The 27,167-nt window shown below is 39.5% G+C and overlaps 1 protein-coding gene across 4 annotated transcripts in view; it reads right to left on the bottom strand.

Moving 5' to 3' along the window:
• The window catches only part of TXNDC8 (thioredoxin domain containing 8), a 35,007-nt gene extending 8,375 nt beyond the window's left edge, over positions 1 to 26,632 (bottom strand). The window contains exons 1-5 of one of the 4 annotated variants that reach the window (XM_033237845.1): positions 26,518 to 26,632; positions 22,941 to 23,045; positions 17,328 to 17,387; positions 14,258 to 14,323; positions 12,092 to 12,426 (exon numbers count right to left, since the gene is read on the bottom strand). In XM_033237845.1, the coding sequence (XP_033093736.1) occupies positions 12,295 to 12,426; positions 14,258 to 14,323; positions 17,328 to 17,387; positions 22,941 to 23,045; positions 26,518 to 26,541 (387 nt within the window). In that variant the 5' untranslated portion in view covers positions 26,542 to 26,632 and the 3' untranslated portion in view covers positions 12,092 to 12,294. Of the gene's footprint in view, positions 1 to 10,889; positions 12,427 to 14,257; positions 14,324 to 17,327; positions 17,388 to 22,940; positions 23,046 to 26,517 lie in introns of those variants that run through there. The other 3 variants (XM_033237846.1, XM_033237847.1, XM_033237848.1) reach the window with 3 other exon arrangements.
• Positions 26,633 to 27,167: the final 535 nt, after the last annotated feature.

Below are 27,167 nucleotides of genomic sequence, written 5' to 3'. Positions count from 1 at the left end.
TTTAATGAAAATAGTTACATCTTCAATTTAGTAACTTCTAATATTTTGGCTTCAGGCAGTCTAGTCCACAGGCAGTAAGGTTTGTTTTAGGAAAGGACTGTTATCTTTGTTTCAAAGCTAAACTATAAACTAAGTTCCTCCCAAAGTTAGTTCGGCCTCTGCCCAGAAATGAACAAAGACAACTTGGAGGTTAGAAGCACGATAGATTCAGTTAGGTCAGATCTTTTTCCCTGTCTCAGTTATAATTTTGCAATGGTTGTTTCATAACTTTAAATGATGACTATTGCAGTTTACATAAATAATCTAGGTAAATGATTAAAATAATTAGGTAAATACAATGGGAAAAATACTTGTAGACAAACTCATCATAATTTAGAATCTAAAGTTATATTAAATTAAATAATAGATATTTCATTATTTGGGTATTTTTCAATAAAAATATGTTGTAGGAAAACATTCTTTCTTAAAGAAAAGAAGTGTGTCCTTTTTAAAAAGGTGAACAAATTTTGTCTAATTCAAAGCTTATTTAAAGATTATGTATAAAACAAGGTAAAAGAAACCAGGAAATAAGAGCGATATAAAGAAAGTTACAAAAATAAAGACATATATATATATATATACACACACACCTGTATATATATGTGTGTGTGTGTATATATATATGGATATAGTAACCTAATTTAACATTTTTTTTGAGATGAAATTTCACTCTTGTTGCTCAGGCTGGAGTGCAATGGTGCTATCTTGGCTCACCGCAACCTCTGTCTCCCAGGTTCAAGCAATTCTCAGGGAGAGGTGAAATATTCATGAATATCAAGCAGAACAGGAGTTATCTGCATGGACTGAACTAAAAAAAAAACCAAAAAACTGAAGTAATATTTTTGACTTTTTCTTAAAATGTTGCTCATCCTTTGTGTTGTTTTAAGGCGTCAAGGAAACTTTTGCTCTATTGACAGCTTTTAACAATTTAGTATACTCCTATGAACAACATTTGGAGCATATTTGTTTTTCTCTACCTGATTTCTCCAGAATTTGAAAACTATTTGTGAATATTCTTAACTTATGGCAATACAGTTATGGCATAAGTGCAATAAGAACCTGTTTTCATTTGTAACAGGACACAATTGGAGAAACTGGTTATTTTACAAAGGCTTTGGAATGGTGTGCTTTCCCTTAAGGAATCAAATTTGACTTATGGAAACAATAAAAGTCCCTTGGGAAAACTGGCCTCATACCTTGCCTACACAGTTCCTGTACAGGATTACTGACCTGTGTAAGTAAAGAATGTCACTTTCTGACAGACCCAGGAGCCCCAAATTTATCTTGGAACCTCAAGAGGAGAGGAATTCCCCCAACCCATAGGCATTTGATGGTACAAATCCATCTATGGCTGGGCTCAGCTTTTAAAAAGCCTTATCTGAGATTCTTTCTATGGAACAAAGTTCCATCAAAGTCAATTTAAAAGCCTATGTAAAAAAAATTATTCTTGCTGCACTGTATACAAATACTCAGTCCAAGTATAATAAAGCAAATCAGTTCTATCATGATTTGTCTTTAGTAAAAATGGGAACCTGGAGAGAGAAAATTATGTTTCAAAAAATATAGTACGATTGTTGTTAGATTCTAGTCTTGCCTAATGTTTTTCCATTTATACTATTTTCTGCAGTTTGGACTGAATTCTAACTTCTGTTGGCTACAATTCTTTTTATTTTGTTTTGTTTTGTTTTTGAGACAGAGTCTCGCTGTTGCCCAAGCTGGAGTTCAGTGGCATGATCTTGCAGTCTCAGCTCACTGCAGCCTCTGCCTCCCAGATTCAAGCGATTCTACTACTTCAACCTCCCAAGTAGCTGGGATTAGAGGTGCCCGCCCCCTCATCCAGCTAATTTTTGTATTTTGGGTAGAGACAGGGTTTCACCATATTGGCCAAGCTGGTCTCAAACTCCTGACCTCAGGTGATCTGCTCACTTTGGCCTCCCAAAGTGCTGGGATTACAGGTTTGAGCCACCATGCCTGGCCCTACAAGTCTTCAAAATAATGTTTCAATTTTTTTCTTATCTTTTCCCCCCATTTTTCCTAATTTGGAGTCACTGAAAACTAAGCTGTGCTTTTTTAAAGCCCTGCAAACTGAAGCTAGACAATTTAAACTTCAGAAGAAAATAACAGCAATCTATTTACATACATAAGCCACTTTCTGAAGTCCATGTGTGGACTTCAGAGTAATGTGACTTAGGCTGGACACAGTGGCTCACACCTGTAATCCCAGCACTTTGCGAGGCTGAGGTGGGCAGATCACCTGAGGTTAGGAATTCGAGACCAGCCTGGCCAACATGGCGAAACCCTGTCTCTACTAAAAATACAAAAATTAGCTGGGTGTGGTGGCACATGCCTGTAATCCCAGCTACTTGGGAGGCTGAGGCAGGAGAATCACTTGTACCCGGGAGGTGGAGGTTGCAGTGAGCTGAAACCGTGCCACTGCACTCCAGCCTGGGTGACAAGAACAAAACTCCATCTCAAAACAACCAACCAACCAACCAAAATGGAGTAATATGGCCTATACAAATTTTCCAGGATTGTTCTTCTCTTTGTTGTTGTTCTTCTCCCTTTTTCCCCCTATTTTCTTTTCACAGGATGTGAGACTTCACAAGCTGCTAAAAATAAACTTTCCTAATAACTTGGTACCTACCTGTCTAGCAGTAAACCATCCCAGCCATGAGAGATCAGACGAAACCTGAGACCAGAGACTCATTTTCTTCTAAAATGATTTCTCCAAAAGATTTTTAAATAAAAAAGGGGGTAAATGTGAAAGGAAAGTAAATCTTGGAACCCCAAAATCACTAAGCTAAAGGGAAAAGTCAAGCTGGGAACTGCTTAGGGGCAAACTGCCTCCCATTCTATTCAAAGTCACCCCTCTGCTCACTGAGATAAATGCATATCTGATTGTCTCCTTTGGAGAGGCTAATCAGAAATTCAAATAATGCAACCATTTGTCTTTTATCTGCCTATGACCTGGAAGCCCCCTCCCCACTTTGAGTTGTCCTGCCTTTCTGGACCGAACCAATATTCATCTTACATATGTTGATTGATGTCTCATGTCTCCCTAAAATGTATAAAACCAAGCTGTGCTCTGACCACCTGGGCACATGTCATCAGGAACTCCTGAGACTGTGTCACAGGTGGGCGTCCTCAAACTTGGCAAAATAAACTTCCTAAATTAACTGAGACGTGTCTCAGATATTCAGGGTTCACATTGTTTTCTCATTTTATTCTGATGCCGGGTTATGCCTCTCAAAGGCATGCTCCACTCTGAAGTACTAAGGCAGCGAGTTTACTTCTCTCTCCTCACTTCTCATGCACAACCCTAGTAATAACTGCTAATGAAAATTATAAGCTCTGGTTTGCTGAGACCAAGAGAATGGGGTGTGGTTGTCCATACATAATAGAACCAGCTAAGCTCAGTGATCAGTTTTTAAGTCTTTTATTATGAACATTTTCAAACATCCACAAAAATAAAATAATAAAGTAAACCCTCCTGTCCCCTGCATTTGCCCAGAGGCAGGTTTCTTTTTTTTGTTTTTTTTTTTTGTGAGATGGAATTTTGCTCTTGTTGCTCAGGCTGGACTGCAATGGCATGATCTTGCCTCCCTGCAACCTCCGCCTGCTGGGTTCAAGTGATTCTCCTGCCTCAGCCTCCCAAGTAGCTGGGATTACAAGCACCCGCCACCATGCCCAGCTAATTTTTGTATTTTTAGTAGAGACGGGGTTTTGCCATGTTGGCCAGGCTGGTCTCGAACTCCTGACCTCAGGTGATCCACCCGCCTCAGCCTCCCAAAGTGCTGGGATTACAGGCATGAGCCACTGCACCTGGCCCAGGGGCAATTTTTTTAATGCCAAAGACATTCATCACCTACAAAAATTCTAGTATTGCTGCTGCAAAATGTGAAGGGGCTGGAGACAGTGGTCCCCTCCTCACAAATGGACTTCTGAGAGTACCAATTAGACTTTAGAGTCTGACTAATGACACACTCAAAGGATAATTGTAACAAAATACCTTGGCCAGTTGATATGCAATTTTGGTTTTGATCCTCCTGCCTCAGCCTGCCAAGTAGCTGGGACTACAGAATCCTGCCACTATGCAGGGTTTTCTTTGGCGGCGGGGAGGGGTTTGGGAGGGCAGGCTGTAGAAGTGTATGTACAATATAATTTTTTTTTTTTTTTTGAGACAGAGTCTTGCTCTGTCACTCAGGCTGGAGTGCAGTGGTACGATCTTGGCTCACTGCAACCTCCGCCTCCTGGGTCCAAGTGATTCTCCTGCCTCAGACTCCTGAGTAGCTGGGATTATAGATATATGCCACCACACTTGTCTATTTTTTTTTGTATTTTTAGAAGAGATGAGGTTTCACCATGTTGGCTAGGCTGGTCTCGAACACCTGACCTCAAGTGATCTGCCTGCCTTAGCCTCCCAAGGTGCTGAGATTATAGGTGTAAGCCATTGTGCCTGGCCTGTACAATGTAATTTTATAATTTATAATGATATTCTCTGTTTTTTGAAAGAGGAGTTGATTAAAGCATTAAATGGTACGAATAAGATGCAAAGGATATGTCTAATAAAATTTTTAAAATTCCTCTACCTTCTGTGGAGAAATGGGTGACGTTAATTACTGTTTGATCCTATCTGGGTCCCTTTCTCTGACTCCTCCCCACCCATCTGTTCCCCAGAGCCAGCTGCATCACGTTGCAGGTATTTGCACACTTCCCCTTTGACTTTCACAAGACTCAAGGCAGGCTTTGCAACTGCAAGGGGCTTGATTAAAGTTTTTGGAGGAACCAAATAAAAATTAAGCAAGCAGCTTGAATTTATATGCACTTGGATTCAAGAACAAGAGCCTATAAAAACAATGTTAATTTTTTTCCTTGTCTATACTGGCCTCCTCCTCAACTTGTTCTAATAGTGCGATATCAGAAAAATACAAATTTACTTTCATTTTCTTGTAGCTGATTTAGAAACTCTGCTTACAGATCTGATTCTTTGAGCATTGGTGGCATAAATAATGCAAGAGTGCTTTCTTCTGTGTTAGGGGTTGACAAGCTTTTTTTGTGAAGGGTCAGATAATACCAGTTTTAGGCTTTGCAGGCCATTTGGTCTCTGTTGCAACTACTCAAACTTGCTGTTGTGACGCTAAAGCAGCTAGTGACAATTCATAAACAAATGGGCATGGCTGTGTTCCAGTGAAAGTTTATTTACAAAAACAAGTGGAGGGTCAGATTTGTTCCTTGGAATGTTCACCAACTCTTTTTTTTTTTTGCACTTTTTTTTTCTTTTTATTATACTTTAAGTTCTAGGGTACGTGTGCACAATGTGCAGGTTTGTTACATAGGTATACATGTGCCATGCTGGTTTGCTGCACCCATCAACTTGTCATTTACATTAGGTATTTCTCCTAATGCTAACCCTCCCCCACTCCCCCAACCCCCTGACAAGCCCTGGTGTGTGATATTCCTCGCCGTGTCCATGTGTTCTCACTGTTCAACTCCCCAACTCTTATTCTGTGCCATCAACTGAAGTTGTTGAGGCTTCATGCAACTGCCTAAGAGCCAGGTACTCAGTACAATATGGCTTTCTGTGGAAGGGCAAAAGCGTGTGCATCTAATGTCGTGGGAATTCACCTCAAGCTACACCTTGAACAGGGAAACTGATTTTGGACTCTGGCCAGAGTAGATGTCATTTTTCCCGTTACTGGAAGTGTGAGGTGAAACTTTATTCTCAGGGATAAACGTGGTTTGGGGGCCATTCCCTTCAATGGCTCATATACTTGTTCTCATGTTTCCACGGGAAAATCTGCTCAAATGCTCAGTATTGAGAAAATATGCCTGTTTCCTATATCCCTTCACTTACTTCTCCCCACGTTTAGAGGTGAGCTTATCTGTTAAGCTGACACAAAGGAATGAACTTGTGCCTATCCTCTCTCCTTTTGGGGATGCTCTGCTCAAGGGACAGGTATGCTCTCTTCCCACTGTCTTTCTGCACAACACATGGGAAGTGGGCCCTAAACCTGCCCAGATAGATCTGGAAAGCCATCATACTCTATCCTCATGTTTGGGGCTTGACAGTTGTGCAAAGCAACAATACCTCTTTTACCTGCACAGGTAAGTTTCTTCTTTGTAGCCCCAGATTCTCCCACAGGTGGGCCAACTTAACATCTAGGCTTTAAGGGAATAGTAGGAAGTCTGTTGACATAGATCCCAGTCACATTCTTCAGTGAGCTCAGTGTAGAGGCATCGTGACTACTTATAATAAAGGTGATATTGTGATTAGCCACATGACTCCTTGGGAGAAAAAAGTTAATGCAGCAGGTCTGGTTGTTTTCTTCTTGTGTGTCTCCAAGAGGACTATGTTTGACCCTTCACCACCACCCCCAGAAATTTGGCACTACAAGTGTTCTTTGTGTTAGTGATTGATGACTTTGTTGTATATTCCTGGAGGGATGGACCATGCCATGCTGGCATGTCAACTTACTTTGCATACACATCAATATTGATGATATGCCCCTGGTTTTATTGTTGGGGTTCTGAGTTTCTATTGCCATGTCCTGTTGTGTAGCAGTGGTTGCACAAGATATGTGTGTGTGACAACTACTCCCCTATTTCCACAAAGAGCTCAAAGTGGTGTCCCTAAGTAGGGCCATACCACATAGGTACCTGAAGTTCATTGCTAGAGAGAGGGCATTCCTACGTGTCTGACAAGGAAAGACATCAGAAGCCTCTGCTGGACCTATCTGGACTCCATCAATGCATATCTTTTTTTTTTTTCTTTTTTTCTGTTGCTTTTACTCTGTATTCTTTGCTGTACTAAATCTTAGCTATGAATGTAACTTGTGGTTGGGTCTTGGAAGTCCTTCTGGTGAATCACCAAACAAATCACTCCTATATTTCAGCAACTTAAAATTCAGAGGAGAAGAACAGGGTAGGGACTGAGGTAAAAAATTTAAGGGGTAGCTGCCAAAAACTCAGTAATCAAGATAAATATTATTTTAATAAGCATTATATGAAAGTATTAAAACCCAATGCAAAACATCCATGATGAACAAAATACCAAAATCTCAAATATCAAAAATTTAAATAATGGTAAGATTTAATCATACACTTGTCATATCCTGACTTGCTTGCTGCACCCTAATCCCTATCCAGGGGAAGAGACACACATGAGACTTTCAAATTATCAAATTGTCAAAGCAGAGAGCAGCATGTTTAGCAATGGTGCCAAAGGTTGCTAGATGTTTCTAAGTAGCTACTACACTTTGCCCACTTTTGTTCCATCTCACTTAGTTCTTGCCTCCCTCCAGTCAGTCTCTACCAGTGCCTCAGCTGTTTATGGAGCTGATAGGAACCCCTTTTAGGGATCTGCACCCTTCAGAGTCCTGTACGTGAGACGTTTCTTTTTTTTCTCATGCAGAACATCTCTGTGTGTAACATAGTCCTTGACAGGTTAAATATCATTGGGTAGGCAACTCCTGAATGCTAAGATGACTTAGCTTAAATGGATGTCGTAGTTATTCAAAGAGCCTTAGAGGTCTCTCATGAACTTTATTTCTAAATTTCTATTTATTTATACATTTTCAAAGAGATGGGGGTGCACAGCTAGATCCTGGGACTCTAATGATAGATACATCTTCTAGTATTTACCAAATCCAGTGCTAGGCACTTTAGATAAAATATCACAAATTTTCCCAACAGTCGTTTAAAGATAGGTGGTGTTCCCATTTCACAGAGAAGGAAACTAAGCCCGAAGGTGGTTATGATACATTGTCACTAATAAGAGGCAGACCTGGGGCTCAATCTGCAGTTGTCTGACTCTATAGATGCCAAAAACTTGCTGAAGATGCTCTTTTGGGAGATGGATCAAACACTGTGTTTTATGAAGTTGAACAAAGAGAATTTGGGAACGTGATTCTCCAGGCACCAACATCTTCCTCAAAAGTATCATTTCACCTTAATGTCCCTACTTGGCCCTTGAAGACACAGAGGGTGTGACCCTTGCTTCCAGTTCTTTGCTGTACTAAATCTTAGCCATAAATATAACTTGTGGTTGGGTCTTGTAAGTCCTTCTGGTGAATCACCAAACAAATCACTCCTATATTTCAACAACTTAAAATTCAGAGGAGAAGAACAGGGTAGGTACTGGGGTAAAAAATTTACTAGCATACCATGGCATCACCTACTTGAGACTCTTTTAATTCCTGTACCTACTTTAAGGAGTGTGCTGTTGAAATGACTTTCATAATCTCAGCAAGAGCCCTGCAGTTCATAAACATAAGGGCACAAGCTTCCTCCCACTTTATATGATAGCTCAGTCTAGCAGATGGGTTTTTCTGAATTATTCATTTGTGACTAACTTGTTTAGTAGCATCTATGTATCATATCCCATCTCTCTTATGAGTGAACCTAAGTGCTTTGGGAAACTATTTTATTCTATAATCAAAGAATGAAAGATGGAGTCAACTTTTGATGGCTGGCTTATATTTAAGCAGTTGCCCCAAACTTGCTATTTCTTGATTTCTCTTTCCCTACTCCGTAGACATACACCAGCCATGAGTGATATAGTTTGACTGTGCCCCCATCCAAATCTCATCTTGAATTGTAGCTCCCGTAATTCCCATGTGTCATGCGAGAGAGCCGGTGGGAGGTAATTGAATCATGCAGGTGGGTCTTTCCTATGCTATTCTCGTGATAGTGAATAAGTCTTATGAGAGTCTGATGGTTTTATAAAAGGGAGTTCCCCTGCACACACCCTCTTGCCTGCCATCATATAAGGCATCCCTTTGCTTCCCCTTTGCCTTCCACCATGATTTTGAGGCCTCCCTGGCCATGTGGAGCTGTGAATCAATTAAACCTCTTTCCTTTATAAATTACCTAGTCTCAGGTATGTCTTTATTAGCAGCATGAGAACAGATTAATACAGTGGGTCTACAACCAAAGTTATTCACTTTGAGGACCCATTGATAGGCTTCAGAGGGTCACTGAATATCCTACTATTAGCTGCACATTTTAGTTTATGTGCCTATGTTCTTTTGTCTGGATGGAGACAGTTCATAGCCTTTATTAGATTTTAAGAGGGTCTATAAATCCAATTTATGAACAACTTACAAGATTATACAGTTTAATATTCTGGTTACAAAAACCAGACAAAGTTTTGGGTCCCTCATCTGGAAGAAACCACAGGAATGATCTTATTCACCACAATTAATCTTCCTGAAACATGGTGTGATGTCCTAGATAAAAACACTGAGGAGTACAGCAGGAAGGAACAAGCTCCCACGTTATTTATTATGTGGAATTTGCTTAGGCTCTTCTTTGCCCTAGAACTATGACATAACTTCAGCCACTGCTTATATTGCATCCCTGCCAGATGTTCAATCTCTGCATGAAAACTTCAGCAACCAGGGAATGCCCATCATCTGCCATGGTCCTAGGTCATTGTATATAGCTTCATTTGTTTTAGTTTTTTCAAGTTCTATTTTATTGATGTTTTATATACTTTGAAAATAATTGAAATGACCTAGAATGAAGGGCAAGAAAAAGTAATGAAACAATTCAAGGATGTTGCAGTGTGGGGGTGGCTGATAGGGAGTGCCAGGAAACTGCTGGTAAGGGAGATTACTGTGTTTGAGCAGAGGAGGCAAGCCTGAGATTCTTGGCAGCAATGGCAAAAAGAGAAGCGCAAGGGATTGCCTAATTTTTCTGATCCAACGAAGAGAAGAGAGCCATGTTTTCAAGGGAGGTGAGTATTCTCCTAACTCTTGTGTTCTGGGAGAAATTATTGTAAAGCTTTTTATACAATGTACATTTAAAAGGGTATAATGGACAAGTGGCTTTTTGCCAGATGTTTTACCAGAAATGTAAGACGTTTCTTGTAAGAAGCCTTAATAGGAACTGGACTCTAGGTTTTATTTTTTAAAATAATAAAATACACACAGTACTTAACTGCTTCAATAAGTCAGTTTTCAGCTGTGCTGTCCCAGATAAAAGAGAGGAGCACATTTATGGAGGTACTCCTCAAAAAAATGCGTTTGATTTTTCTTGACCCATGAGGAAAACAGTGGATGTTCAGGGACACCTTCCTAGTCAGTTCTATGAAAAATAAAATAAAATAAAAATGTATAGGAATATGTCTTTTTGGCTGGCTATCCAAACCTGGCTTCTCTGGTTCTAGTGACTTTCCTTGCAGGTCACTGTGAGGTAGGACCAGGGGAGAGTTTCAGAGGTGTCATGACATAACTGCAGCTCTGGAGGCAATGAGGAAGTGGGGACCTCACTGACCCTGACAGTGCTGCTCAGATACCAAATCCTGCAGGCTGAGTCACAAGAGGTAAACGATTTGTAATACTCTCTCTTTAGGATCTCCTCCTCATTTTTGTGTCTTTTGCATAGAAAATTGATATTCTTTGTCAAATGGAGTCAGTATTACAAATTTTTCTGGAGGTTTTCTAATGATATCTAAATTGATCCAGGTATGAGTCTGTCAAAGATATGATTACAATGTACACAACGTTTAGAAGTAGACTCATTTATATAATGTGACATAAATGGTCCAAGTTTCTTTTTTTTTTAAACTTCATAACCAGGATGATAAGTTACTAATATTCAATGAGAAATTGAATCCTCAATAAAACTTCTTTAGATATGAGTATCCACATTATAATCAGAGGCTTGTTGGGTGACCCTGGAATTAGAATATGGAAGTGTAAATCATTTTAATGACAGTGCCAGCCATTCAGTTCAATTTGTTTTCTAATAGCTGCCTGGCAGAAAATTCAGATTTGAGCTCTTTAGTGATCTCTGCAATGCAGGATCTATCAATTCAAAAGAGATATGTATCCATTAGAGACCAGTTAAGATATAATTGTTTATAATTATCCTCTCTCCCCAGCTTATTGAGGGCACTTCCATCTCCATACAGAATTGAGACCAAGCAGGGCCATGCCCTTCCTCAAAAGCATAGCTTGGATTGGTTCAAGAGCTTAGACACATAATCAGTTGAGAACTCAGTCTTGTGTGATCATAGAATGGAGTAAAAACTGTTGAGTGGCAGCAGCCACCAAACAATATCAGTAGCAGAAGGAATAAAACCAGAAAATTATACTGAACTGGAGAGAAACTTGCCCTGAATCAGACTGGTACCAGGACAGAATCAGGAGGTGAGGCTGAGCTGGCAGTGGGATGCAGGGAAAAAAACAGAAGCATTAATTCATTAATTCATTAATTCATTCACTCATTCATCACACACATGGTGAGTATTTTCTATCCACTTGGGATTCTTCTAGACACTGAGCTTTCAAATCAGACATGACCTCCTTCAGGTGCTTGGACTAGTATGAGAAAAATACATCAAGATCTGAGTTAAACAGAGAACGGCTTGGAGCAGTAGATTGGGTCAAAATTATGGAGAAACTTGAATGCCAGCCTTAAATACAATGGTTTAGCCTTGATTATATAGGCAATGGAGGGGGAGGGCATCACATGTTAAAAAAAGGGATGCTGCACAGGGAGCTGTGCACAAATCTGGAGACAAGAACAGAGCTATGGTGCTAAGTTGAGGGTAAGGAGAGGGCATTGCAATTGTCTCAGTAAAAAAGTATTTATAGCTGGAACTTGAAGTAGGAATGACATTGCTAAAGGATAGAGGTAGAATGGGAAATGGATTGAACCAAAAAGATAGGTATCCAAAATGGATATATTTGACTGTTAACAGGAGGCAAGCCAGAGGAGAGCATAGGGAGGGATGAGAGATAAAGTCAAAAGAGAAGAAAGTTTCCGGAATATAGAAGCTCATTAGTTAATGGTACTTCTGTGTAACAAAGGAATCAAGAATTGAGAAATGGCTATTTAAATTAGGTGCAGGGAGATCCTTGGTGACTTTAGGAGGACAAATAGATAGATGAGGGAATGAGTGGAAAATGAGAATTAGAAACTGTAAATATATTCTACTCTTTTTAACAATTACACCATGAAATGAAGGAGAGTAGCCTGGGAGAACACCAGATATATTCATCAGAATTTTTTTGGTTGCAAGTGACAGAGAAACCAATCCAGAGTTTATATAGCTGAAGAATCTACGGGGATAGTGTAGGCTTCAGGCATGGATAGATTCAGGGTGCAGTCAATGCTATTAGTACCTCTTGGCTTGACTCTGTTTTCTTCTATATAGTAGATTCATTTTCAGGTTTTATATGGTGACAAGCTGTTTGCTTCGGACTCATATCTTCCCAAATTCAAATCCAGTGATATCAACAGAGAAGGTTATTTACCTAGCTGCTTAAGCAAAGTCCTGAAATTAGCTCTGATTTGACTTGGATTGGCTTGACTGGAGTCAAAGGTCCATTTCTGATGGGGATGGAGTTCACTGGTTGGTGAAGGCCTGGAGATGGAGCCCTAAGGAAGCACACGGGATAAGAATACGAAAGGGAGTGGTTCCTGGGAGGAAAATCAGAGTACTATTAATAGAGAATGAATGCTGGGTGCCAAAAAGAGGTGTCTAAACTCCAAGTTTTAAAGAGAGTAGCTGATGGATAGAGGCCTGAAGCAGAAGGTAGGGAACGCAATCAAGCTGCATGGATGAAACTGATTTTGAAAGGAGGAAGCATTCTCATTTCTGAGATGTGAGTGAAGGAGAATATAATAAAAGATGGTATGTAGACAACTGGACATCTAAGTCAGGTAAGTTGAGGGAGCATATGTTAAATAACTTTAGTTGTCAAGTAAAAATCCAATTGAGGGAATGTGTAGTGTTATTTAAAAAAATAATTTAAATATATTGCACTAGCTGTATTACAGAAAATACTTAGACATTGAAAATAAAATTCTGCAGCTAGCATATCCAATGTTTTCATTCTTTACACTGCAGACATAATCTTTACAAAGCTTAAGCATGAATTTAGCTTTAAATTATTCTTTATAACTTTTTTTTACTTGCATCCTATTTCATGGAGTAGATGTATGAGAATTCACTTAATCTTTTTACTTAAAGACATTGAGATTGCTTTCATTTTTTAAAATTAGATATAGTGCTACAAATATTATTATATACTTAGCTGTTTTTTTTTTTCCCTTGAGGTATTTCTGTAGCAAAAGTTCCCAGGAATGGGGTAGTTGTGTAAAATGGAATAAACGTTTTGTGTCTCCTACATATGTTTGCAAAATCACCTTTTGAAAAGTATGGAAAATTGCCAGTGGCCCTGGCCATATAAGAAAATACTAGTTTCTACCAGGCGTGGTGGCACGTGCCTGTAATCCCAGCACTTTGGGAGTCCAAGGTGGGTGGATCACTTGAGGCCAGGAGTTTGAGATCAGCCTGGCCAATATGGTACAAAACTTAGCTGGACGTGGTGGTTCTTGCCTGTAATCCCAACTACTCAGGAGGCTGAAGTAGGAAAATAGCCTGAACCCAGGAGGTGGAGGTTGCAGTGAGCTGAGATCGTGAGATCATGCCGCTGTTCTCCAGCCTGGGTGACCTTGCAAGACTCTGTCCCCTACCAACACTGCTAAAAAAAGAACAAAGTGCTAGTTTCATAACTTGCTGAGTATTTTAGACATTTTATTCCATTAATATTTTTAAGAGAACTAACATAACACAGTAAGCATTTAATGCCAGGGTGGGCCTAAACACCTGTCATGTTAATTCATTTAATTATCACACCAACCCTATGAGGGGAAAATTTATTATGATCCATGTATAAATAGGGAAACTAAGATATAAACAGATTAAATACACTACTCACAGCCCTACAGCTAGGAAGTGCTAGAAGCAGTATGTGAACCATGGGAACCTGAATCCCGAGCCTGTGTGCTCAACCACTGGGCAATATTGCTTTGTGATAGCTTTTGGTTAGCATTTTCTCAAATGTTGTTTACAACTTGTATACATTTGTGTGAGAATTTCAGAATGTCTTTCTCTGAAAGATTCTTTCTTGATGGTTTTGCCCCAGTGTAGAGATAGCAGTGGGAAAATACTTATGGACTTGGATACCTCAGATGGTCTGAATGGGGAGATTTATTAATAAGTCATACATATTTTAACCCTTTGTAAAGTTGTATGTAAAGTTGTTGTATGTAAAGTACAACATACTTATATGCAAATAGTTATACTGCTAAGCATTAAAAATAAATGTAGTTATTTCATCCACCTAGGATAGCCAGGCTTTTTTGAGGGGTTCTGATGGTTCTATAATCTAACTCAACCCTGCTGGTTACCATGGAAACATACCTTCTGGCTTTTCTTGAACATCTGAAATGTGGGTATTGTTTTGATGTGACAAGTTTCAGCGAGCTCCTGGGAAAGCAAAGAAATGGCATGAAGTTATGGTATTTCGGTCCTCTCCCTGTACTAAGCATGTTATTTGGTAACTTCTCAGGAGGCATGTCTAAAATTCCAAGGACACCTGACACTTTACAGACTCTACTGCTGTGAACTTTCTAACATTCCTCCAGGAATGTCACAATGATTGACATGAAATGATTGATAGAAAATGGTTGTTACAGCATTCCTGGGCTTTTTCATCTCATAGAACCAGGAGGTGAGTAAGAGATGGAGGCCACAACAGAATAGATGCTTAATAACAAAATGAGGTGCATTTGAAGGACCTTGTGAAAGAGTACAGAGGGGCCCCAGTGGAACTCAATATCAGAAGAGCTTACTGCAAAAATAGAAAAGAGTAAACAAATCTTTATAACTCTACTTGAAATGTGGAATGCATCCTGATCTACCATTTTAAGTAAGGCTTATACATGTCTTTCTTTTAAGTCCTTCACTGCCCATCTTTGTGAAAGATTTAGAGCCAAAATATGATAAAATATGCCAGAATCCCAATTGTTTTAATCTATTCCAAACTACTTTCAAATGTTAGTTTTTGTTTTTCTTGTTTAGGAGTCAAAAGAAAATTAGTCACTCACAGGATCAACAGAACTGGACATCTCTCTCTAATATACCAATCATTTTATTGGCATTAAATCTCTTGCCCTGGTACAGCACGCGCGTGCGCGCGCGCACACACACACACACACACACACACACACCTGAACACACACTGTATTATAATTTTTCATGACCATACAATAACAACTGATACATAAATTACCATTAGACAATTATGCATTTTGTTTTACCTTAAAAGACAATGAGCTCTAATCAAAAAGCCAGACAATAACACAGCTTGGCAAGGATGTGGATAAATCAGAGCTCCCATACATTGCAGGTGAGAATGTAAAATGGTGCAACTGATTTAGAAAACAGTTTGTCAGTTCCTCAGAAAGTTAAACACAGAGTTAACATATTACCCCAAAATTCCAATCCTGGATATAAACCCAAGGGAAATGGAAATTTTGTTTACACAAAAATTTGTACACTAATGTTTATACCATTTTTTTTTTTTTTTTTTGATATGGAGTTTTGCTCTTGTTGCCCTGGCTGGAGTGCAGTGGCACGATCTGGGCTCACTGCAACCTCTGCCTCCCGGGTTCAAGCGATTCTCCTGCCTCAGCCTCCCAAGTAGCTGGGATTACAGGCGTGCATCATCACGCCCGGCCAATTTTTGTATTTTTAGTAGAGATGGGGGTTTGCCACATTGGCCAGGCTGGTCTTGAACTCCTGGCCTCAAGTGATCCACCAATCTGGGCCTCCCAAAGTGCTGAAATTACAGATGTGAGCCACTGTGCCTGGCCAAAGTACTGATATGTTCTATAACATGAATGCACCTTGAAAATGTATGCAGTGAAAGCAACCAGTGATTAAAGACCACATATTCTATGATTCCCTTCATAGGAAATGTTCAGAATAGCAAATCTGTTTTGCTTGCTGTGGATTTATGGTTGCCTAGGATTTGGGAATAGAGGATGGAGGGAATTTGGTGTAACTACTAAAGGGTATAGTGTTTCTTCTTGGAGTGATGAAAGTGTTCTAAAATTGATTGTAATGATGATTGCACAACTCTGTGAATATAGAAAAGGTAAAGAGATAGTCATCCTAGCTGTGTATTCTGAATTTATAAGTTATGATTCATCCTAAAGGGCAATTAAACACTCACACTTTAATGAAGCTTGAAGGAAATGGAGAAAGGGAACTTCTATTATGCTCTGGGCACCATGTCATTTATTTAACGTATTTTATATCGTTTTATCTTCAGTTAAGTATTATTATCCTGTTTTACAAATGAAGAAACTGAAGTGTATGCAGGTTGAACTACAGTGGGTCACAAAATCATTAAAGGGCAGAATGGTAGATATCACTTTTTTCATTCTAAAGCTCAAATGCATTCTAACATGTGGATAGGCCATCTGTTGGTATCTTTCATCATTATAAATTAACATGTTAAAAATAATTTTGTAGAGACATTGTGTGTATTAATAAGACACACTTTGAGGTCATGGAGTTGATTATTTTTTGGGGGGATGGGATGAGGAAGGATGTCTCCAGATACAAGAAGAAGGGATTTCTGGGAATTTCTTTTGATGCATCAAGAAAAAAAAATACACACACACACACAAAAAGCATAAGATATAGCAAGAGAAAAACAAAATATATTAAGATGTCTGTAAGGCACCGAGTTAGGTTTTAGAAATTGATTAACAAGGCCAGGTGTGGTGGTTCACACCTCTAATCCCAGCACTTTGGGAGGCTGAGATGGTTGGATCACCTGAGGTGGGGAGTTCAAGACCAGCCTGACCAACATGGGGAAACCCCATCTCTACTAAAAATACAAAATTAGCTGGGTATGGTGGCACATGCCTGTAATCCCAGCCACTTGGGAGGCTGAGGCAGGAGAATTGCTTGAACCCAGTAGGCGGAGGTTATGGTGAGCCAAGATCGAGCCATTGCACTCCAGCCTGGGCAACAAGAGTGAAACTCCGTCCCCCACCCCCCTAAAAAAGAAATTGATGAACAATCCATCACAGGGATGAAAACCATCTTTCACCTCGAGCTCAACTTTAACAGATTTCTATTGTCTCCCTAGAGCAACTCTGCTGAGGAGGATTCTGGGGCAGAGCCCAGAGCAAGTGGTGAAGAAAGCTGGGATTGATTAGTGAGGCCTGCCACAGCTTAAGAGGGGATGGGGTATCAGGAGAGCTCACCGTTTTTTGCTAATCTTTTTTTTTTTTTTTTCTTTTAAGTAATACAAAACATACAAATGTAATGAGGAAGTTTACTGTAGCTTATCAGAAAAAATGTGAAATTCTACTTAATTTTAAATTGATCATGTATTAATAATTACTGAGACAGTGCTATTCATTACAACGCATTTGGATTTTGAGTATGTGCATGGAAGATTTAAGATTCTTACCGGAGAATTGTTCACATCCACATTAGCAAAAAATACATTTTGGTATTTCACAGACATTGCCTTCAAAATAAAAAATAAATATTTCCCATTAGTTTGATGTTAATATTAAAATATACACTGGAAGTGTCTTTTCAGTAGAAATGAAGAAATGAACAAAAAGGCTGTTAAAGAGGACTAAGCATCATTCTGACATTTCACTACAGCCTGGAGCCTGAAGCATCAAGTCAAATACCAGATGATGCCAAGGTCAGATGGTATAAGGATCAGTGGCAGAAGCAGAGTCAGAGAACCAAACTGAAGATTAGAGTTTCAAGGTTGGCAAAGAAATAACGGAATGTGTGTGGTCAGTCCAGACTTACCTTGTGGGGTGCAGGAAGGGATAGTAGAGTGGCTTTCTCCTGGGAGAGCTGTCGGAGGAGTCTGTCTTCAGTGATCTTTCAGATACAGCTTTCTCAGCCAAACTCTACTTTCTCTTGCCTGGCATTTTGGGAGCTGCTGGTGCTACTGGTGGTAGAAGGCTGTTCTGCTTGAAGTGATGTCAACATTTTAATGCTGACCATTGGCCTAATTTCCTTCCACCCCTGTTGCCATCTCTCTGTGCTCTACTATGTATGGAAACTAGATTTTCCAGGTTCTATTGTTGGCTGACTTCCAATTAAGTTCTTCCAATGGGAAGTATTTGCAGGAAATGGAAGGGGAGGAGGGAAGAAGTAACTCCCTTCTACTTCTGTTTTGTTCTGGAATCGTCTTTGGCAGTGGTGGTGACCATGATGCTGGTAGTGGGTCTAGGGGAAGAGGAAGTGGCAGCAGCCACAGCAGCTGCAGTGACAACAGTGGCCTGTAAATGTCAGCTCCTGGGTGTCTTTTCAGACAGCTGTGTTCATACCTTAAGGACACTTGATGGCATCTTGAATTGTTTGCTTAAAATCACAGCTCATGCATTTCTAGTCGCTTATTTCTGTTGATCTAACTCTAAAATGTGTTTCCTGAATTTGATCTTTCCTTTTTCTCTAAAAGTCAAGGCTCTAGTTTTGGAAAAACCTGTCATTACTGACATTCACCCTGGGTTTCCTGCTTTTAGACTTTCCAACCTATTCTTGTGCAACCTCCAAAAATATTTTCTAAATGCCACATTTGATTGTGGCAAAATCCTCCTTAAAATTGTCCTGTTTGACTCTCCACAGCAGTTTGTTGAGCTATAACACAAGATCTGACTTGATCTGGCCTCAGCTTCCTTTTTCATGCTCATTTTTTGCCACTTCCATTGCACACTATATGTAAGCCTCACAGACTACATATTGCCTTCCCCCGATCACACCATACAATTTCTCAGCAAAATTATAGCCTCTCCTTTTCCAGAAATGTTTTTTTCAGGGATTTATGCCTAGTGGTCCTCTTAGCCCAGGATCAGCAAACTATGCCCTGTGGACCAAATCTAGCCCTCCATCTGTTCTTTTAAATAAAGTTTTATTGGAACTAGTTGCCCATCTGGTTTTTGTGTTGTCAGTGGATTTTGCACTACAGCAGCAAAGTTGAATAGTTGTGACAGAGATCATATGGCCTGAAAAGCTGAAAATATTTTCCATCTTGTCCTTTACAGGAAAAGTTTGTTGACCCCTGCTCTTGCATGATTTAAATCACCTCTTAAAACCCACATTTTCTTATGAGTCATTGGTTTTTTTCTTGTTGTAATACATCCATTAGCAATTTCTTCAGAGAGATTCTGTGGCTAGTAAACTTTTAGTTTTTGTGTGTCTGAAAATGTCTTGAACTCTTTCCCTCTCTTGAATAATGGTTTTGCTAACTAACTTCCATTTCACCATCCTGGAGAGCCTGGAAAGGAAAAGTGGTGAAGATTTCTTTGCCTCCCTTGCAGCTAGAGTTCTGGATGCAAATTTCATCTTACCAGTTAGATGCATGCCAGTGAAATTTGAAAGGCAGAATGAGACAGAAACTATTTTCTTCTTTTTTTTTGGTGGAAAGCAAGGTTGTGGGTACTGGTTGTGCTAGAGGCAAGCAGTGGCGGCAGCCAGACTCAGGGTTCAGAAATCAACTTCTTAGATGTCCAGAGGCCATAGTGGCTGTAGTAGCTGCCTAATCCTGCTTCTGACTCTCTGACCGCTGCTCTGTTGGTGGCTTTTTACCTCCCAATCATGGCCTCCCACTTCCCGTGACTTCTGATGATGGCAAAGTTAGAATCTCCACAGGTAGGTCTGTGGTGTTCTGAAGAGTGGTTTGTGGAGTTTCTGTCCCAAACCCATTCACTCAGTCTCTGATGATTTTATGAGCATTTAATTCCTTGTATTAAAATCTTTTTCTAATTTGGTTCTAATGTGGTTTATGTTTCTTGCTTTGATCTCTAACTGATACAGTCATCTAACCTTTTTGATACTAGGGACTAGTTTCATGGAAGACTTTTTTCCCCCACAGACTGGGGGTGGAGGGATGGTTTCAGGATGAAACTGTTCTACCTCAGATCATCAGGTATTCAATTCTCATAAGGAGTGTGCAACCTAGATCCCTTGCATGTGCAGTTCACAGTAGGGTTTGTACTCCTATGAAAACGTAATGCTGCTGCTAATGTAATAGGAGGTGGAGCTCAGGAGGTAATGCTTACTCGCTGGCCACTCACCTCCTGCTGTGTGGCCAGTTCTGAATAGGCCACGGACCTGTGGAGTGGTACTGGTCCATGGCTTGGGGGCTGGGGATCCCTGATCTAGGGTAAGTAAAGCCTTCCTCCAACCCCCTCATATACTATGAGTTAAAAGAAAAGTACACATATGATGCAAGAATGTCTTCTCTTGCAAACGTTCAAACATTACAAGAAAAATAAAGCAAAATATGAAACTCCCCCATTCACAATCTTCCCACAATTTCCACTCCTTTTCACAGAAAAAAAATTGTTTGATGTGCATCTTTCTGCTTCTCCTTTGTTTGCATGTATAAATTATATATGATATGTGTATATACGTATGGTTATATACTCACAAATATATGTACATATATGTGTCTGTTTTACATAAATGGGGCCATACTATATACACTTTTTATACTGTGCTCTTTTTACTTAATAATATGTTGTCCTGGAGATGATTACATATTTACATGGATCTACTTAATCCTTTTAAACACCTGAAATATTTCACAGAGTGGCGCACCAAAATTTAAAAACTGTATTTGCATTAGCCTGGATTCCTGCAGAAAACAGATGGCACAATCAAATTAGGATAATTTGAGTTTTTTTTTTTTAAACAAAGGGACTAACTATATCTATTAAGTTAGAATGGGCATAGGAGGGGCTGCAGAGCCTGGATGTAGCAAAAGCCAAGCTGTTACTGCCCTTAGGGTCTGAAGATATGAGGGAGGCAGAGGTTACCAAGACGTAGATTTCGTTTTATTTTGTGACAGTGCCTCTTATTAGTTATTGGGATTGCATCAGCTTTGCCTCTGTGGCCTGTGAGTGTATATAGTACATTTATATTCCTGAAACTGAACACTAGCTATTCTGTGGCAAAGTCAAGGAGATCCTCTTTCCTAAGTCTTCAGTGTCAGCATGGTAGGGCCAGTCAGAAACTAAAACGTTCCCTCAGGATATTCTTTATTTTTTATTTTTAAATACAGACAGGGTTTCACTATGTTGGCCAGGGTGGTCTGAAACTCCCGGCCCCAAGCAATCCTCCCTCTTTGTCCTCCCAAAGTGCTGGGATTACAGGCATCAGGCATCAGCCACCATGGCTTGCCTCCCTTCTGGATATTCTAAGAATTTTAGGCAGAGAAGAGATGTTGTGATGTTATGTAACCAGTTTCTCTATCGGAATATAAGTTCATTTAAAATTAAATATCAAAGATTGTGACTGTGGTTAAAATTAACTCAGGCTGTGACTGAGGCTCAGGTGGATTTAAAAAAGTTGAAATGTTAGAAACCTTGCTGAAAATAAACCAGAGTATTGTCAGCTGTGTAGAATATTCTTTATATTTGAAGGAATAAACTTCACAAAATTGACCATAAAAACATGTAAAGTTGTATACAATAAGGAAAAATGAAAAAAGTACCCTGAGATTCTTTCTGCAGTAGATTATGCCAAAAATAAATAAATAAAATGTTACAAACTGTTAAGTAGGATATTACAGAAATTAACCAGATAAAATATGGTATAGATAGTAAAAGGTTCATTTGGAGACTATAAAGACATGAACCAATGTGTATGTGGACAAAAGATTTGAATATAAATATGTAAGTACAACTCAGTAGAATATTTTACAAAGTAAATCAAGGACAAGAAAGGAACATGCAAGGTGTATTATTTGCCTCATTGCAACAACACGTGTGGACCTGGAGGACATCATGCTAAGTGAAACAAGTGAGTCACCATAGAATAAATACTGTATGATTCAATGTTTATGAAGTATGTAAAATATAGTCAACTTACAGAAGCAGAAAATATAATGGTGGATGCCAGGGAACAGGGAAGGAGTGAAAGAGTTGTTTAATGGGTATAAAGATACAATTGCACAGGATGATAAGTTCTAGAGATCTGATATAACTAGGGATCCTCAGTCCCAGGGCTGGTCTACGGCCTGTTAGGAACCAGGTTGCACAGCAGGAGGTGAGTGGTGGGTGAGTGATCATTACTGCCTGAGCTCTGCCTCCTGTCAGATCAGCGTGGAATTAGATCCTCATAGGAGCAAGAACCATATTGTGAACTGCACATGTGAGGGAGTGAGGTTGCACTACTTATGAGAATCTAATACCTGATGATCTGAGGTGAAACAGTTTCTTCCTGAAACCATCCCCGCACCCTCTACCTTAACCCATAGTTCATGCAAAAATTGTCTTCCACAAAACTGGTCCCTGATGTCAAAAAGTTGGGGACCACTGTAATATACAACATAGTGCTTATAGTTAACATGAGGGTGTTGCACACTTAAAAATTTAGTGTAGATTTCATGTTAAGTGTTCTTATCACACATACACACACACACACACAAAAGCAAATGTACACAAGATTTCATTTGGAGGTGATGGATTTTGATTGTGGTAATAATATCATGGGTGTATACATATGTCCTGACATCAATTGTATACATTAAATAAACAGATTTTGTTTATTTAATAATTATACCTCAATAAAGATATTTAACAATTATACATCAATAAAGCTGTAGGATAAATAACATAAAGACATATGGTTTGTTCTGATAATAAGGTTGAAGAACTGGGAGAAATTTATTCTTTTATGTTATATTTAAAAACAAATATTGTATTTATCTGTATTCTAATCCAGTGTTTGAAAGTTCTGAACTCTTGAAATTTTGGTAAAATGTCATTGCTATAATATGAAGACTCCATTAATTTGTACAATTGGACTCCTTTGCACATCTTGGGATGTTCCTTGCAGAATTACCCGTGGACAAGTAGTATTAATTTTCTGGTGTGTACACTCATTATCTAATTAGATCTCAGTAGATTATCTTCAAATTAATCAGGATGCTTCAAAAAACTATGGCTCCATAGTGGCTCATGAGTGCCAAACTTTTAAGAATTACTGGGAAAAATATTCTGGAACTTTAAATTTCTTCTAAAACTATGAGATAGGTACTGGTTGTACTTACATGGAAAACAGGTACCATCCTTTTGCAGGGACCACACCATTTTGAAGAAAATTCAACCACTGCGAGTTTGTGTCCGGCAGCTGTCAGAAATGTTTTAAATTCATTCTGAAACCAGAAAATAAATGAGGAAATGTCTCATGACATTTTGTAGAGAATAAGATGACAGGTTAGTTTTGCTTTTGTTTTTGTTTTTTTTAGAGCCAGGGTATCACTATGTTGCCCAGGCTGGTCTCAAACTCCTGGGCCCAAGTGATCCTCCTGCCTCAGCTTCCCAAAGTGCTGGGATTACAGGCGTGAGCCACCATATCTGGCCATGTTAGTTCTTAAAAACCTTAACCAGGTATCCCATGCCATTGTTCTCTAGCTGACTCCACCTTCTCTAAATGTCCCTCATGTCAAATATGTTTCTCTTTGTAAGTACATATAAATCATGGAAGTATATGCACCAAAAAGGTTGGTAATGGAAGTTGATAGCGGTAGTTACCTCTGAGGAGAAACAGGTTGGCCAGGGAGGGATGGGGGCTGGAGGGTGGGGGTGAACTGCTGTTCAGGGTGGATATCTATAGTGCTGGATTTTTATTAAACAAGGGCCTAAACATGCATGACTAGTGAACTTTCAAAGGAGAAGAACTAATCTCACACCTTGATTCAGTTCTTGTTTTTGGGGGGTAAGTGATCAGTATTACAGCTATGGTTAAAACTATACATTTAAGGATTTGACATGCTTCTTGCTGAATGTCAAGTGAATTTCCCATCAACTATTTGTATCATCTAAGTAAATCAAGGTTTCCCTTCCTGGGGCTCAGATGACTGCATCTATATTTGCTTGCTTTATGAGAAGTGACTAGTCCTACACTAGTTATTTCATGCATGATTGATCTCCCCAAGTCCTTACAGGACTTAATCTTGATTCATTCCTGTACCTCCCATGATCCCTAACTGACACATAAGTGCTTATAGAGTACTCATCAAGTAAATGCTCATGCAGTGTTTAATTTAATTTAATTTAATTTTTTGGAGACAGGGTCTGGCTCTTCGTCCAGGCTGGGGTGTTGTGGTGCGATCTCAGCTCACCGCAGCCTCTACCTCCTGGACTCAAGCCATCCTCCCAACTCAGTCTCCCAAAGTGCTGGGATTACAGGTGTGAGCCACCTTGCCCAGCCTGAGTGTCTTCTTGATGAATGAATGATTTGCCAATATATAGTACTCTGTTCAAGATTTTTCCTTTTCTCACTGGAATTGCAACAATTGTAACTAATTTACTCTGTGCCCTATATTCTCTACCATAATCTTTACAACAACACTATGATGTGTATACTATTATTATCTCCATTTTACAAATGAGAAAACTGAAGGTCACTAACTTTATCTGATCAATTTGCTAGTGAGTGGTGTAGTTGGCATTGGTATCCTAGGCAGCCTGACTCTGGTTCCTATTTCCTTAACCACTACAGAAAATCCACTCCTGAGTTCATCATAGAATTAGAACTTATTCTCCCTTTCATTGGCCCTAATTGCACTGTGTGCTTATTCCTGGACCAAACATTGAGAGGAGGGGGATGGGATTGTTAATTGGATTAAGCCAAGCCAGGCCTATTCCCACTATGGATGGGTTTAATCCATACAAATGACATGTGATACGGTTTGGCTGTGTCCCCATCCAAATCTCATCTTAAACTGTAGCTCCCATAATCCCCACATGGCATGGGAGGGACCTGGTGGGAGGTAATTGAATCATGGGGGCAGGTTTTTCCCATGCTGTTCTTGTGACAGTAAGTCTCAAAAGATCTGACAGTTTTATAAAGGGCGGTTTTCCCTGCACACACTATCTTACTTGCCACCATGTAAGACATGCCTTTGCTCCTCCTTTGCCTTTGCCATGATTGTGAGGCCTTCCAAGCCATGTGGAACTGTGAGTTCATTAGATCTCTTTTTCTTTATAAATTACCAAGTCTTGGGCATTTCTTCATAGCAGTATGCAAACAGATTAATACAACATACCTGCTCTATGATAGCCTGGACAATTACGCGGCTACTTTGTTTAGTTTCAATCAGGTGGAAGTGATGACTCAAAGAAGATGCACTCTCTTTCTTTATCAATATTCCTCTAGGATGGAGTAACTAACTTTTCAGAGAGCCATGCCAAGCTTTTATTTCTCACTTGCTTCTGAAGTTATAAGGTAGATGCCATCCTTACAAGCTCCCAGCACTCTTCACTTTCCAGTATTTGTTGTTTGGGTGTGAGCTGGCCTAGTTGGACCCATGAACTTGACTTGACTAAATTATCTGAAGGAAATACTCTCACAGTTTAGGTATTTATTTAACACATACCTATTGAGGTCTATACTATGCCAGGTACTGCACAAACTGCTAGGATACCACTGTGGCAAACAAAACAAAACAAACAAAACTATGCATTCTGTCTCCATGGAGTTTACATTTTAGAATGGGAAGCTTACTGTAAGGTCAATAGGTAATGTTTGTAGTATATTAGTGATAACTGCTAATAAAGAAAATTAAAAAAAATGAAGTAGGAAGGAAGAATGGGGGTTGGATTACAACTGTAGTCTGGATGGCCAAGGTCAACCTCAAAGAGAAAGTGGCATCTGAATAAAGATAGGATGGAGAGCAGGGCCTCCGAAAAGGTCCCTGGAGAGGAAAGGAAAGGTCTTCTGAGGGAATAAGGCTCTGGGCTATTCTGTGACACCCCCAGAACATTAAAAAGTAAGTGTCAAAAGCATTAGCAAATGTGTGATGTTTCAAAATATGTTCTTATATCAAGGTTATAGGGCACTGCTCTCTTTTAATCTGGTCAGTGTCATTTTTGTGATCTGTATAGCCATCTTTGGGGAAAATGTCAGAAGTCTAAATCTGCGGGTGCTGGTGGACATGAGGCTCAGGCCCTAAACCCTCTCCCCTCCTCCAGCTCTTGACTTCCTGTAATGAGGGCAGGCATCAGAAGGTCTGGATTCTAATGCCCACACCATCTCTTAAACGAAGTAGCCCTGAACTTCTCTTTTAGAGGCAATTTTCTCCTTTATAAATCAAGAATTATCTCTGTCCTGTACATGAATTTAGATTTGTTGTGACAGCAACATTGGGCAATGAGTAGAAGGTGGCACTACAAAGTACCTACCTAAGGGATTCTTGATACTACTGGTCACAATTTTCCCACTCCATTCCACATCTGGGGTTTCTATTCTCTTTCCTAGGATAAGAGAAAAGGTGTGGGATCCCTTACTTCCATGGAATTTTCCAGGCACAACTGAGGTAGGATCTATGGGATCAGATACAGGATGGGATATACTAAGAGCTGGTCTAGAATTCGTCTGAAGTCAAGCAGGAAATAAGAGTCCAGGAGGAAGAAAGCCCTTCTTTATCAATTTGCCCCTTGGCTGCTTTGCTAGATAGTGGCATCCCTCAAGGAATAAGATACAGAGCAAGAATTTAAAACTCTCCCCTTGCTACAATGCAATGATGGAATACTGGATAAAGAGAATACATTCTTAAAGTTTTTCAAATCTGTTCCCAAGATGGCCACATTTGAAATATTCAGTGAAGCCAAATAAATACTTACCATGTCGTTAATAATCTGCACCATGATTACACCAGGGAAGTGCTGATGAAAATCCCCTGTTGGTTTAGTTGGATCACTGCAGCTGTCTCCTATTTATTACAGTATCCTGCCCGGAATACATGGGTAACTTCTCTATGACATCATTAAACATGTCATCTCAGAACCCGGAACTTTGACAGACTTTGGATCTTATTTCACTTTTATGCCATGACTAGTTCACTTGTGGACAGCCAAGAATCAGAAAACTGAGGGCCTTATACACAGAATCAGTAATGTGTTTGCCTTATTTTCATCTTTTATAACCTATTTCTACATATCCTTCTCCCATCTCCAATCCTTCCATCCCATCACCAAATGAGAAGTAAGCAGAGTAATATTAAATAGATGAGATTTTCACTTAAGAATTTGAAGACACGATTTTGCTGTTGAGAAAAATACTAAAGTCTTAACCCTATAATAATGAGTTTCCTGTAAGTTTGATTTAATGAGTCATAAATTCCCATTCACTTTGTTATTTTGCTCTAATTATTTAGAGAGTAAAGAAATGACACTTTTATGCACTAGATCAAGGGTTGGCAAATGTTTTCTCTAAAGGAACAGATACTATTTTAGCTTTATGGGCCAACCACAGTCTTTGTTGCATGTTCCTC

Source organism: Trachypithecus francoisi, unplaced genomic scaffold, assembly GCF_009764315.1.
Source record: "Trachypithecus francoisi isolate TF-2019V2 unplaced genomic scaffold, Tfra_2.0 Lachesis_group16, whole genome shotgun sequence".
NCBI lineage: Eukaryota > Metazoa > Chordata > Mammalia > Primates > Cercopithecidae > Trachypithecus > Trachypithecus francoisi.
Note: the sequence above shows the minus strand (reverse complement) of the source record. Positions and strands in the feature narration are given on the sequence as shown.